Raw genomic sequence first — 14,211 nt, forward strand, 5'->3', positions numbered from 1 at the left:
CTGGCACTAGTATATCAGCACTATGTCTGGCACTATTATATCAGCATTATGGCTGGCACTATTATATCAGCACTATGACTGGCACTATTATATCAGCACTATGGGTGGCACTATTATATCAGCACTATGACTGGCACTATTATATCAGCACTATGACTGGCACTATTATATCAGCACTTTGACTGGCACTATTATATCAGCACCATGACTGGCACTATTATATCAGCACTGTGGCTGGCACTATTATATCAGCACTATGTCTGGCACTATTATATCAGCACTATGTCTGGCAATATTATATCAGCACCATGGCTGGCACTATTATATCCGCACTGTGGCTGGCACTATTATATCAGCACTATGGTTGGCACTATTATATCAGCACTATGGCTGGCACTATTATATCAGCACTATGACTGGCACTATTATATCAGCACTGTGGCTGGCACTATTATATCAGCACTATGTCTGGCACTATTATATCAGTACTATGGCTGGCACTATTATATCACACTATGTCTGGCACTATTATATCAGCACTGTGTCTGGCACTATTATATCAGCACTATGTCTGGCACTATTATATCAGCACCATGACTGGCACTATTATATTAGCACTATGACTGGCACTATTATATCAGCACCATGTCTGGCACTATTATATCAGCACTATGTCTGGCACTATTATATCAGCACTGTGTCTGGCACTATTATATCACACTATGTCTGGCACTATTATATCAGCACTATGACTGGCACTATTATATCAGCACTGTGGCTGGCACTATTATATCAGCACTATGTCTGGCACTATTATATCAGTACTATGGCTGGCACTATTATATCACACTATGTCTGGCACGATTATATCAGCACTATGGCTGGCAATATTATATTGCACTATGACTGGCACTATTATATTAGCACTATGACTGGCACTATTATATCAGCACCATGTCTGGCACTATTATATCAGCACTATGTCTGGCACTATTATATCAGCACTGTGTCTGGCACTATTATATCACACTATGTCTGGCACTATTATATCACACTATGTCTGGCACTATTATATCAGCACCATGGCTGGCACTATTATATTAGCACTATGACTGGCACTATTATATCAGCACTATGTCTGGCACTATTATATCAGCACTATGTCTGGCACTATTATATCAGCACTATGTCTGGCTCTATTATATCAGCACTGTGTCTGGCACTATTATATCAGCACTATGGCCGGCACTATTATATCAGCACTGTGGCTGGCACGATTATATCAGCACTGTGGCTGGCACTATTATATCAGCACTGTGTCTGGCACTATTATATCAGCACTATGTCTGGCACTATTATATCAGCACTATGTCTGGCACTATTATATTAGCACTATGACTGGCACTATTATATCAGCACTGTGTCTGGCACTATTATATCAGCACTATGTCTGGCACTATTATATCACACTATGTCTGGCACTATTATATCAGCACTATGTCTGGCACTATTATATCAGCACTATGTCTGGCACTATTATATTAGCACTATGACTGGCACTATTATATCAGCACTGTGGCTGGCACTATTATATCAGCACTATGTCTGGCACTATTATATCAGCACTATGGCTGGCACTATTATATCACACTATGTCTGGCACTATTATATCAGCACCATGGCTGGCACTATTATATCAGCACCATTGCTGGCACGATTATATCAGCACTATGGCTGGCACTATTATATCACACTATGTCTGGCACTATTATATCGCACTATGGCTGGCACTATTATATCAGCACCATGGCTGGCACGATTATATCAGCACTATGGCTGGCAATATTATATTGCACTATGGCTGGCATGATTATATCAGCACTATGGCTGGCACTATTATATCAGCACTATGACTGGCACTATTATATCAGCACGGTGGCTGGCACTATTATATCAGCACCATGGCTGGCACTATTATATCAGCACCATGGCTGGCAATATTATATCGCACTATGGCTGGCACGATTATATCAGCACTATGGCTGGCACTATTATATCAGCACTATGACTGGCACTATTATATCAGCACTGTGGCTGGCACTATTATATCAGCACAGTGGCTGGCACTATTATATCAGCACCATGGCTGGCACTATTATATCAGCACCATGGCTGGCACTATTATATCAGCACTATGGCCGGCACTATTATATCAGCACTGTGGCTGGCACGATTATATCAGCACTGTGGCTGGCACTATTATATCAGCACTGTGGCTGGCACTATTATATCAGCACTGTGGCTGGCACTATTATATCAGCACTGTGTCTGGCACTATTATATCAGCACCATGGCTGGCACTATTATATCAGCACAGTGGCTGGCACTATTATATCACACTCTGTCTGGCCCTATTATATCAGCACTGTGTCTGGCACTATTATATCAGCACTATGTCTGGCACTATTATATCAGCACTATGGCTGGCACTATTATATCACACTATGACTGGCCCAATTATATTAGCACTATGACTGGCACTATTATATTAGCACTATGACTGGCACTATTATATCAGCACCATGGCTGGCACTATTATATCAGCACTATGTCTGGCACTATTATATCAGCACTATGTCTGGCACTATTATATCAGCACTATGACTGGCACTATTAAATTAGCACTATGACTGGCACTATGATATCAGCACTATGTCTGGCACTATTATATCACACTATGTCTGGCACTATTATATCAGCACTATGGCTGGCACTATTATATCAGCACTATGGCTGGCACTATTATATTAGCACTATAAATGGCACTATTATATCAGCACTATGTCTGGCACTATTATATCAGCACTATGGCTGGCACTATTATATCAGCACTATGTCTGGCACTATTATATCAGCACTATGACTGGCACTATTATATCAGCACTGTGGCTGGCACTATTATATCAGCACCATGGCTGGCACGATTATATCAGCACTATGGCTGGCACTATTATTTCGCACTTTGGCTGGCACGATTATATCAGCACTGTGGCTGGCACTATTATATCAGCACTGTGTCTGGCACTATTATATCAGCACCATGGCTGGCACTATTATATCAGCACTATGGCCGGCACTATAATATCAGCACTGTGGCTGGCACGATTATATCAGCACTGTGTCTGGCACTATTATATCAGCACTGTGTCTGGCACTATTATATCAGCACTGTGTCTGGCACTATTATATCAGCACCATGGCTGGCACTATTATATCAGCACTATGGCCGGCACTATTATATCAGCACTGTGGCTGGCACTATTATATCAGCACTGTGTCTGGCACTATTATATCAGCACCATGGCTGGCACTATTATATCAGCACCGTGGCTGGCACTATTATATCAGCACCATGGCTGGCACTATTATATCAGCACTATGTCTGGCACTATTATATCAGCACTATGTCTGGCACTATTATATCACACTATGTCTGGCACTATTATATCAGCATTGGGGATGGCACTATTATATCACACTCTGTCTGGCACTATTATATCAGCACTGTGTCTGGCACTATTATATCAGCACTATGGTTGGCACTATTATATCAGCACTATGGCTGGCACTATTATATCACACTATGTCTGGCACTATTATATCAGCACTATGGCTGGCACTATTATATCACACTATGTCTGGCACTATTATATCACACTATGTCTGGCACTATTATATCAGCACTGTGGCTGGCACTATTATATCAGCACTGTGGCTGGCACTATTATATCACACTATGTTTTTTCACTATTATATCAGCACTGTGGCTGGCACTATTATATCAGCACCATGGCTGGCACTATTATATCAGCACCATGGCTGGCACTATTATATCAGCACTATGGCTGGCACGATTATATCAGCATTGTGGCTGGCACTATTATATCAGCACCATGGCTGGCACTATTATATCAGCACTATGGCCGGCACTATTATATCAGCACTGTGGCTGGCACGAATATATCAGCACTGTGGCTGGCACCATTATATCAGCACTGTGGCTGGAACTATTATATCAGCACTGTGACTGGCACTATTATATCAGCACCATGGCTGGCACTATTATATCAGCACCGTGGCTGGCACTATTATATCAGCACCGTGGCTGGCACTATTATATCAGCACTATGGCTGGCACTATTATATCAGCACTGTGGCTGGCACTATTATATCAGCACTGTGGCTGGCACTATTATATCAGCACCGTGGCTGGCACTATTATATCAGCACCATGGCTGGCACTATTATATCAACACTGTGACTGGCACTATTATATCAGCATTGGGGCTCGCACAATTATATCAGCTCCATGGCTGGCACTATTTTATCAGCACTATGGCTGGCACTATTATATCAGCACTATGTCTGGCACTATTATATCAGCACTATGTCTGGCACTATTATATCAGCATTATGGCTGGCACTATTATATCAGCACTATGACTGGCACTATTATATCAGCACTATGGGTGGCACTATTATATCAGCACTATGACTGGCACTATTATATCAGCACTATGACTGGCACTATTATATCAGCACTTTGACTGGCACTATTATATCAGCACCATGACTGGCACTATTATATCAGCACTGTGGCTGGCACTATTATATCAGCACTATGTCTGGCACTATTATATCAGCACTATGTCTGGCAATATTATATCAGCACCATGGCTGGCACTATTATATCCGCACTGTGGCTGGCACTATTATATCAGCACTATGGTTGGCACTATTATATCAGCACTATGGCTGGCACTATTATATCAGCACTATGACTGGCACTATTATATCAGCACCATGGCTGGCACTTTTATATCAGCACTATGACTGGCACTATTATATCAGCACCATGGCTGGAACTATTATATCAGCACCATGGCTGGCACTATTATATCAGCACTACGTATGTCTGGCTCTATTATATCAGCACTGTGGCTGGCACTATTATATCAGCACCATGGCTGGAACTTTTATATCAGCACTATGACTGGCACTATTATATGAGCACCATGGCTGGAACTATTATATCAGCACCATGGCTGGCACTATTATATCAGCACTACGTATGTCTGGCTCTATTATATCAGCACTGTGGCTGGAACTATTATATCAGCACTGTGACTGGCACTATTATATCAGCACCATGGCTGGCACTATTATATCAGCACTGTGGCTGGCACTATTATATCAGCACCATGGCTGGCACTATTATATCAGCACTATGTCTGGCACTATTATATCAGCATTGGGGATGGCACTATTTTATCAGCACTGTGTCTGGCACTATTATATCAGCACCATGGCTGGCACTATTATATCAACACTGTGACTGGCACTAATATATCAGCATTGGGGCTCGCACAATTATATCAGCTCCATCGCTGGCACTATTATATCAGCACTATGGCTGGCACTATTATATCAGCATTATGGCTGGCACTATTATATCAGCACTATGACTGGCACTATTATATCAGCACTATGGGTGGCACTATTATATCAGCACTATGACTGGCACTATTATATCAGCACTATGGCTGGCACTATTATATCAGCACTATGACTGGCACTATTATATCAGCACTATGACTGGCACTATTATATCAGCACTTTGACTGGCACTATTATATCAGCACCATGACTGGCACTATTATATCAGCACTGTGGCTGGCACTATTATATCAGCACTATGTCTGGCACTATTATATCAGCACTATGTCTGGCAATATTATATCAGCACCATGGCTGGCACTATTATATCAACACTGTGACTGGCACTAATATATCAGCATTGGGGCTCGCACAATTATATCAGCTCCATCGCTGGCACTATTATATCAGCACTATGGCTGGCACTATTATATCAGCATTATGGCTGGCACTATTATATCAGCACTATGACTGGCACTATTATATCAGCACTATGGGTGGCACTATTATATCAGCACTATGACTGGCACTATTATATCAGCACTATGGCTGGCACTATTATATCAGCACTATGACTGGCACTATTATATCAGCACTACGTATGTCTGGCACTATTATATCAGCACTATGATTGGCACTATTATATCAGCACCATGGCTGCCACTATTATATCAGCACTACGTATGGCTGGCACTATTATATCAGCACTACGTATGGCTGGCACTATTATATCAGCACTGTGGCTGGCACTATTATATCAGCACTACGGCCAGCACTATTTTATCAGCACCATGGCTGGAACTATTATATCAGCACCATGGCTGGCACTATAATATCAGCACCGTGGCTGGCACCATTATATCAGCACTGTGGCTGGCACTATTATATCAGCACTATGGCTGGAACTATTATATCAGCACCATGGCTGGCACTATTATATAAGCACTACGTATGTCTGGCACTATTATATCAGCACTGTGGCTGGCACTATTATATCAGCACTATGTCTGGCACTATTATATCAGCATTATGGCTGGCACTATTATATCAGCACTATGACTGACACTATTATATCAGCACTATGGGTGGCACTGGTGGCACTATTATATCAGCACTATGACTGGCACTATTATATCAGCACTATGACTGGCACTATTATATCAGCACTATGGCTGGCACTATTATATCAGCACTATGGCTGGCACTATTATATCAGCACTATGGCTGGCACTATTATATCAGCACTATGGCTGGCACTATTATATCAGCACTACGTATGTCTGGCACTATTATATCAACACTATGGCTGGCACTATTATATCAGCACTACGTATGACTGGCACTATTATATCAGCACTATGGCTGCCACTATTAGATCAGCACTGTGTCTGGCACTAGTATAGCAGCACTATGATTGGCACTATTATATAATCTGTATGGTCGGTACTATTATATTAGCACTATAATTTGTTCTATTCTATGAACACTATGGCTTACTGTATTATATAAGCACTATGGATGACATTATATTAGCTCTGGTTGACACTATTATATTATTATATGAGCATTGCGGCTGGCTCGATTCTATGGGCACTATGCCTGGCAGTATAACATGGGCACCACGCACCCTATAAGGGCACTATGGCTGTCAGTTTTATGTGGGTATTATTACTGATGTTATTATATCGACATTATGGCTGACATTATAATAATGCCTCTATGGCTGATGCTACTGTTTGACCTCTGTATAATAGTATTATTTAGGCCTGGTATGATACTGCTGAACACTATGGCTGTCACCATGGAGCTGTTATATGATCACTATGGCTGTCACCATGGAGCTGTTATATGATCACTATGGCTGGCACCATGCAGCTGTTATATGATCAGTAAGGCTGGCACCATGGCACTGTTATATGAACACTATGGCTGTCACCATGGCACTGTTATATGATCACTATGGCTGGCACCATGGCACTGTTATATGATCACTATGGCTGTCACCATGGCACTGTTATATGATCACTATGGCTGACACCATGACACTGTTATATGATCACTATGGCTGACACCATTGTTCTGTTATATGATCACTATAGCTGTCACCATGGCACTGTTATATGATCACTATGGCTGTCACCATGGCACTGTTATATGATCACTATGGCTGACACCATGACACTGTTATATGATCACTATGGCTGGCACCATGGCACTGTTATATGATCACTATGGCTGACACCATGACACTGTTATATGATCACTATGGCTGGCACCATTGTTCTGTTATATGATCACTATAGCTGTCACCATGGCACTGTTATATGAACACTATAGCTGGCACCATGGTACTGTTATATGATAACTATAACTGGCACCATGGCACTGTTATATGATCACTATGGCTGGCACCATGGAGCTGTTATATGATCAGTAAGGCTGGCACCATGGCACTGTTATATGAACACTATGGCTGTCACCATGGCACTGTTATATGATCACTATGGCTGGCACCATGGCACTGTTATATGATCACTATGGCTGTCACCATGGCACTGTTATATGATCACTATGGCTGACACCATTGTTCTGTTATATGATCACTATAGCTGTCACCATGGCACTGTTATATGAACACTATAGCTGGCACCCGGGTACTGTTATATGATAACTATAACTGGCACCATGGCACTGTTATATGATCACTATGGCTGGCACCATGGCATTGTTATATGATAACTATAACTGGCACCATGGCACTGTTATAGGATCACTATAGCTGGCACCATGGCTCTGTTATATGAACACTATGGCTGTCACCATGACACTGTTATATGATCATTATGGCTGGCACCATGGCACTGTTATATGATCACTATAGCTGGCACCATGGCTCTGTTATATGATCACTATGGCTGTCACCATGGCACTGTTATATGATCACTATGGCTGGCACTATGGTACTGTTATATGAACACTATAGCTGGAACCATGGCACTGTTATATGAACACTATGGCTGGCACCATGGTACTGTTATATGATGACTATAACTGGCACCATGGCACTGTTATAGGATCACTAGGGCTGGCACCATGGCACTGTTATATGAGCATTATGGCTGGCACCATGGCACTGTTATATGAGCATTATGGCTGGCACCATCGCACTGTTATATGAGCATTATGGCTGGCACCATGGCACTGTTATATGATCACTATGGCTGGCACAATGGCACTGTTATATGAGCATTATGGCTGGCACCATAGCACTGTTTTATGAGCACTGTGGTTGGCACCATGGCACTGTTATATGAGCATTATGGCTGGCACCATGGCACTGTTATATGATCACTATGGCTGGCACCATGGCACTGTTATATGATCACTATGGCTGTCACCATGGCACTGTTATATGAACACTATAGCTGGAACCATGGCACTGTTATATGAACACTATGGCTGGCACCATGGTACTGTTATATGATGACTATAACTGGCACCATGGCACTGTTATAGGATTACTAGGGCTGGCACCATGGCACTGTTATATGAGCATTATGGCTGGCACAATGGCACTGTTATATGATCACTATAGCTGGCACCATGGCACTGTTATATGATCACTATGGCTGGCACAATGGCACTGTTATATGAGCATTATGGCTGGCACCATAGCACTGTTTTATGAGCACTGTGGTTGGCACCATGGCACTGTTATATGAGCATTATGGCTGGCACCATGGCACTGTTATATGAGCACTGTGGTTGGCACAATGGCACTGTTATATGATCACTATGGCTGGCACCATGGCACTGTTATATGAGCACTATGGCTGGCACCATGGCACTGTTGGCCTCTATTATGGCTAATGCTCGGTCTCTGCATGGCAGTATTATTTAAGCCCGGTATGGCACTGCTGTTTTGCAGTAGTATGATGGTATATTGACCATATCTTGGTGCCATGATGTGACTGTAGATAAACATGGCTGCTTTTTGGGTTGCGGTTAATGTATAGCTACATTGTATATGTGAGTCGTCACCTCGTGTCCACCCTGTGACCACCAGAATGAGGGATTCACCCCACTTGATGAGTAAATCTGGTTCTGCTCATGATGTCTGCTTGGCGCCCCCCTCCCTCCTCCGGACCACCGTTACTAGCAGTACTCCTTTATTCTGTTCGCAGCGCTGGGATTGGAAGAACCGGGACGTTGATAGCTTTGGATATCCTCCTGAAGATGGCGAGAGATGTGAGGACGGTGAATGTGTTCAGCTGCGTCCAGCGGCTACGAAAGAGCAGAGCGAACATGGTGCAGAACAAGGTGCGGTCAGAGTGTATCCCCCCCGTAGACTGTGGTGTGCTTGTACGTCTGCCCTGTGTGTGCCCCTTCTCTGAGGGCTGTGACTGTCTAACATCCATCAACTCCTCCCTGCAGAAGTCATGGAAATATTGTGCTTGCTCTGGGGTTACCATGACAATGCCAAGCACTTCCTCCTTTGTGCATGGACTTCCTGCTAATGGAGTCTTTTAAGAGTAGAACAAGGACTTGCTGGGACGGGATCTCAGTGCAGCCGTGTCTATGGGATCCTGCCAAAGTCACATGACAGGAAATTCTTGCAATAAATTGACATAAATTGCCATGGCAACCCCAGAGCAAGCACAACATTCCCATTACTGCAGAATCCTGGAGGCCAGGAGAAGGTGAATATTAGCGATATTATTGACAATGTATAATCTACGGGTTTAGGTAGATGGGGCTGACATCAGATTATCTCGGGCTATGGGCCAGCTGATCATGAAGACCATGATGCTTTGCAGTAGACTCAAAAAGGGAGGAGAACAAATGGTTGAGTCCTCCAGAGACATTGGATTGTGATATGGGGTTTATGAGATCACAAGCCAGTTATAGCTTCCAGAGGGTCCTGGGTGGGGACATTTTGTCATCACAAGAGGACCCCGGCCCTGATGACATCACCGTTGTTATGTTATATCACAGAAACAATATGCCTTCCTATACGACATCCTCCTGGAGGTGCTGCTGTGTGGCATGACCAGCGTACCTGTGCCGGACATCAAGAGACACCTTAGTCACATGACCAGACAGGACCCCCGCACTGATATGGATGGGTACGACAGGGAATTCCAGGTAAGAATGCTCTCAAACATTACTGCCCCCTATGGGATTGTGTATGGTATAGGTACTGCGATGAGTGATGGTCTGCTCATGGGAGTATTGGTTTTTCAGGCTTTGGATAAAATAACGGAATTATATCAGATTTATCCGTGTAAAGAAGCGAAGAAACCAGAAAATCTGAGGAAGAACCGGGACTCCAGGATACTGCCAGGTACAATCCGGGGGCGGACCACATCTCCACTGCCATATATAGGAGTCTGACACCAACTGTGTGTGTGGGGGGGACTGACACCCCTGTCTATGTGCGGGAGGACTGACACCCCTATCTATGTGCGGGAGGACTGACTCCCCTGTCTATGTGCGGGAGGACTGACACCCCTGTCTATGTGCGGGAGGACTGACACCCCTGTCTATGTGCGGGAGGACTGACACCCCTGTCTATGTGCGGGAGGACTGACACCCCTGTCTATGTGCGGGAGGACTGACTCCCCTGTCTATGTGCGGGAGGACTGACACCCCTGTCTATGTGTGGGAGGACTGACACCCCTGTCTATGTGCGGGAGGACTGACTCCCCTGTCTATGTGCGGGAGGACTGACTCCCCTGTCTATGTGCGGGAGGACTGACTCCCCTGTCTATGTGCGGGAGGACTGACTCCCCTGTCTATGTGCGGGAGGACTGACTCCCCTGTCTATGTGCGGGAGGACTGACTCCCCTGTCTATGTGCGGGAGGACTGACTCCCCTGTCTATGTGCGGGAGGACTGACACCCCTGTCTATGTGCGGGAGGACTGACTCCCCTGTCTATGTGCGGGAGGACTGACACCCCTGTCTATGTGTGGGAGGACTGACTCCCCTGTCTATGTGCGGGAGGACTGACACCCCTGTCTATGTGTGGGAGGACTGACACCCCTGTCTATGTGCGGGAGGACTGACTCCCCTGTCTATGTGCGGGAGGACTGACTCCCCTGTCTATGTGCGGGAGGACTGACTCCCCTGTCTATGTGCGGGAGGACTGACTCCCCTGTCTATGTGCGGGAGGACTGACTCCCCTGTCTATGTGCGGGAGGACTGACTCCCCTGTCTATGTGCGGGAGGACTGACTCCCCTGTCTATGTGCGGGAGGACTGACACCCCTGTCTATGTGCGGGAGGACTGACTCCCCTGTCTATGTGCGGGAGGACTGACACCCCTGTCTATGTGTGGGAGGACTGACACCCCTGTCTATGTGCGGGAGGACTGACTCTCCTGTCTATGTGCGGGAGGACTGACTCCCCTGTCTATGTGCGGGAGGACTGACTCCCCTGTCTATGTGCGGGAGGACTGACGTCACTGTCTATGTGAGGGAAGACTGACTCCCCTGTCTATGTGCGGGAGGACTGACTCCCCTGTCTATGTGCGGGAGGACTGACTCTCCTGTCTATGTGCGGGAGGACTGACGTCACTGTCTATGTGAGGGAAGACTGACTCCCCTGTCTATGTGTGGGAGGACTGACACCCATGTCTATGTGCGGGAGGACTGACACCCATGTCTATGTGCGGGAGGACTGACTCCCCTGTCTATGTGCGGGAGGACTGACTCCCCTGTCTATGTGCGGGAGGACTGACTCCCCTGTCTATGTGTGGGAGGACTGACTCCCCTGTCTATGTGCGGGAGGACTGACTCTCCTGTCTATGTGCGGGAGGACTGACATCACTGTCTATGTGAGGGAAGACTGACACCCCTGTCTATGTGCGGGAGGACTGACACCCCTGTCTATGTGCGGGAGGACTGACACCCCTGTCTATGTGTGGGAGGACTGACACCCATATCTGTGTGAGGGAAGACTGACACCCCTGTCTATGTGCGGGAGGACTGACACCCCTGTCTATGTGAGGGAGGACTGACACCCCTGTCTATGTGCGGGAGGACTGACACCCATATCTGTGTGAAGGAAGACTGACACCCCTGTCTATGTGCGGGAGGACTGACTCCCCTGTCTATGTGCGGGAGGACTGACACCCCTGTCTATGTGCGGGAGGACTGACACCCCTGTCTATGTGCGGGAGGACTGACTCCCCTGTCTATGTGCGGGAGGACTGACGTCACTGTCTATGTGAGGGAAGACTGACTCCCCTGTCTATGTGCGGGACGACTGACTCTCCTGTCTATGTGCGGGAGGACTGACGTCACTGTCTATGTGCGGGAGGACTGACACCCATGTCTATGTGCGGGAGGACTGACACCCATGTCTATGTGCGGGAGGACTGACACCCATGTCTATGTGCGGGAGGACTGACTCCCCTGTCTATGTGCGGGAGGACTGACTCCCCTGTCTATGTGCGGGAGGACTGACTCTCCTGTCTATGTGCGGGAGGACTGACGTCACTGTCTATGTGAGGGAAGACTGACTCCCCTGTCTATGTGCGGGAGGACTGGCACCCTCACACCCCTGGCTTAGTTTTTGGTTGGTATACAGTATGTCTGGATTAGTTCTTGGGGTGGTATTTAAACTATTTAGCATTTAGGGTGGTATTTGGATTAGTCTAAGGGGTGGTTGGTGACCAGCTTGCTTTTTGGGTGTTGCATGTTTGGTTTTGGCTTTGGGGTATGCTATCTTAATTTTTAGGGTGGTTTTTAGATGGTTTCGTTTTTGTAATGATATTTCCACAGATTTGTTTCAGTGATGGTGTTTGAACAGTTTGCTTTTTTAGTGGTATTTGGATGGTTTATTTGTTGTGGTGGTATGTTAACAGTTTGGTATTTGGGTGGTTTTTGGATGTTTTTTTTTTGGGTGGTTTTTGGACTATTTTGTTGTTGTTTTTTGATTCTTCAGTGAGGTGAAGGGTGGTGGGATGGATGAGGACTGGTAAAGACTGACTCCTCCTGTGTCTCTCTTCTCTCCCTAGATGACCACTCTCGTCCCATTCTGCTGTCATCGTTGACAAGAGATAGCACCCCCGGGTACATCAATGCTGTTTTTGTAAATGTAAGGAGGATGCTTCTAGAATATGTACCCCACCATAAAATTAACCTACATGTCATGTAGTAGTAACCTACATGTCAAACTTCTGCTGCGGTAGATATGACATACAGGAGTCCATGAGCGGTGGCCCCATCAAGAACAAAGGACTCCAACCTCTGTGACAGAGGTCTTTTCCTGGAGCCCTGTTCTGTCAGATGGTGCAGTGAATGAAGCAATATGTCTGACACCCTGACCTCCTCCAGGGATCAATGGGCCCCAGCTCCTGGACCCCCACATGATAGGTCTCGGGGTCACCTCACTACTAAGCGTCTCCTTTATTTCAGTCTAACTGTCTCGACGATGTCATGATTGCCACCCAACTGCCCATGGAGGAGACTCTGAAGGACTTCTGGTCCCTGGTCTGGGACTACAAGTGTACGTCAGTGGTGATGATGCACCGGGCCCAGGACCTGCAGCAGGTCAGTAACAACTTACCGGGCCCGGCCCTACCCCCAACCTTCTGGAAGTTCAGGTTCATTGTTCTCTAAGGAATAATTCTGTAACTTTCTATTAGAAAAGGAAATTAAATGTTCAAGACCCCAATATACAAGCCCCCAGTATACAAGACCCCAGTTTGCA

At 45.7% G+C, this 14,211-nt stretch overlaps 1 protein-coding gene across 9 annotated transcripts in view; it reads left to right on the plus strand.

Moving 5' to 3' along the window:
* Positions 1-14,211, plus strand: part of LOC122924889 (receptor-type tyrosine-protein phosphatase F-like) — a 245,091-nt gene that overhangs the window by 212,871 nt on the left and 18,009 nt on the right. For all 9 annotated transcript variants that reach the window (XM_044276418.1, XM_044276424.1, XM_044276422.1 and 6 more), the window contains 5 exons: positions 9,681-9,816; positions 10,492-10,641; positions 10,741-10,840; positions 13,517-13,596; positions 13,917-14,051. In XM_044276418.1, the coding sequence (XP_044132353.1) occupies positions 9,681-9,816; positions 10,492-10,641; positions 10,741-10,840; positions 13,517-13,596; positions 13,917-14,051 (601 nt within the window). The remainder of the gene's footprint in view (positions 1-9,680; positions 9,817-10,491; positions 10,642-10,740; positions 10,841-13,516; positions 13,597-13,916; positions 14,052-14,211) is intronic.

Source organism: Bufo gargarizans, chromosome 1 (genome assembly GCF_014858855.1).
Source record: "Bufo gargarizans isolate SCDJY-AF-19 chromosome 1, ASM1485885v1, whole genome shotgun sequence".
In the NCBI taxonomy this organism is placed as follows: Eukaryota; Metazoa; Chordata; class Amphibia; order Anura; family Bufonidae; genus Bufo; species Bufo gargarizans.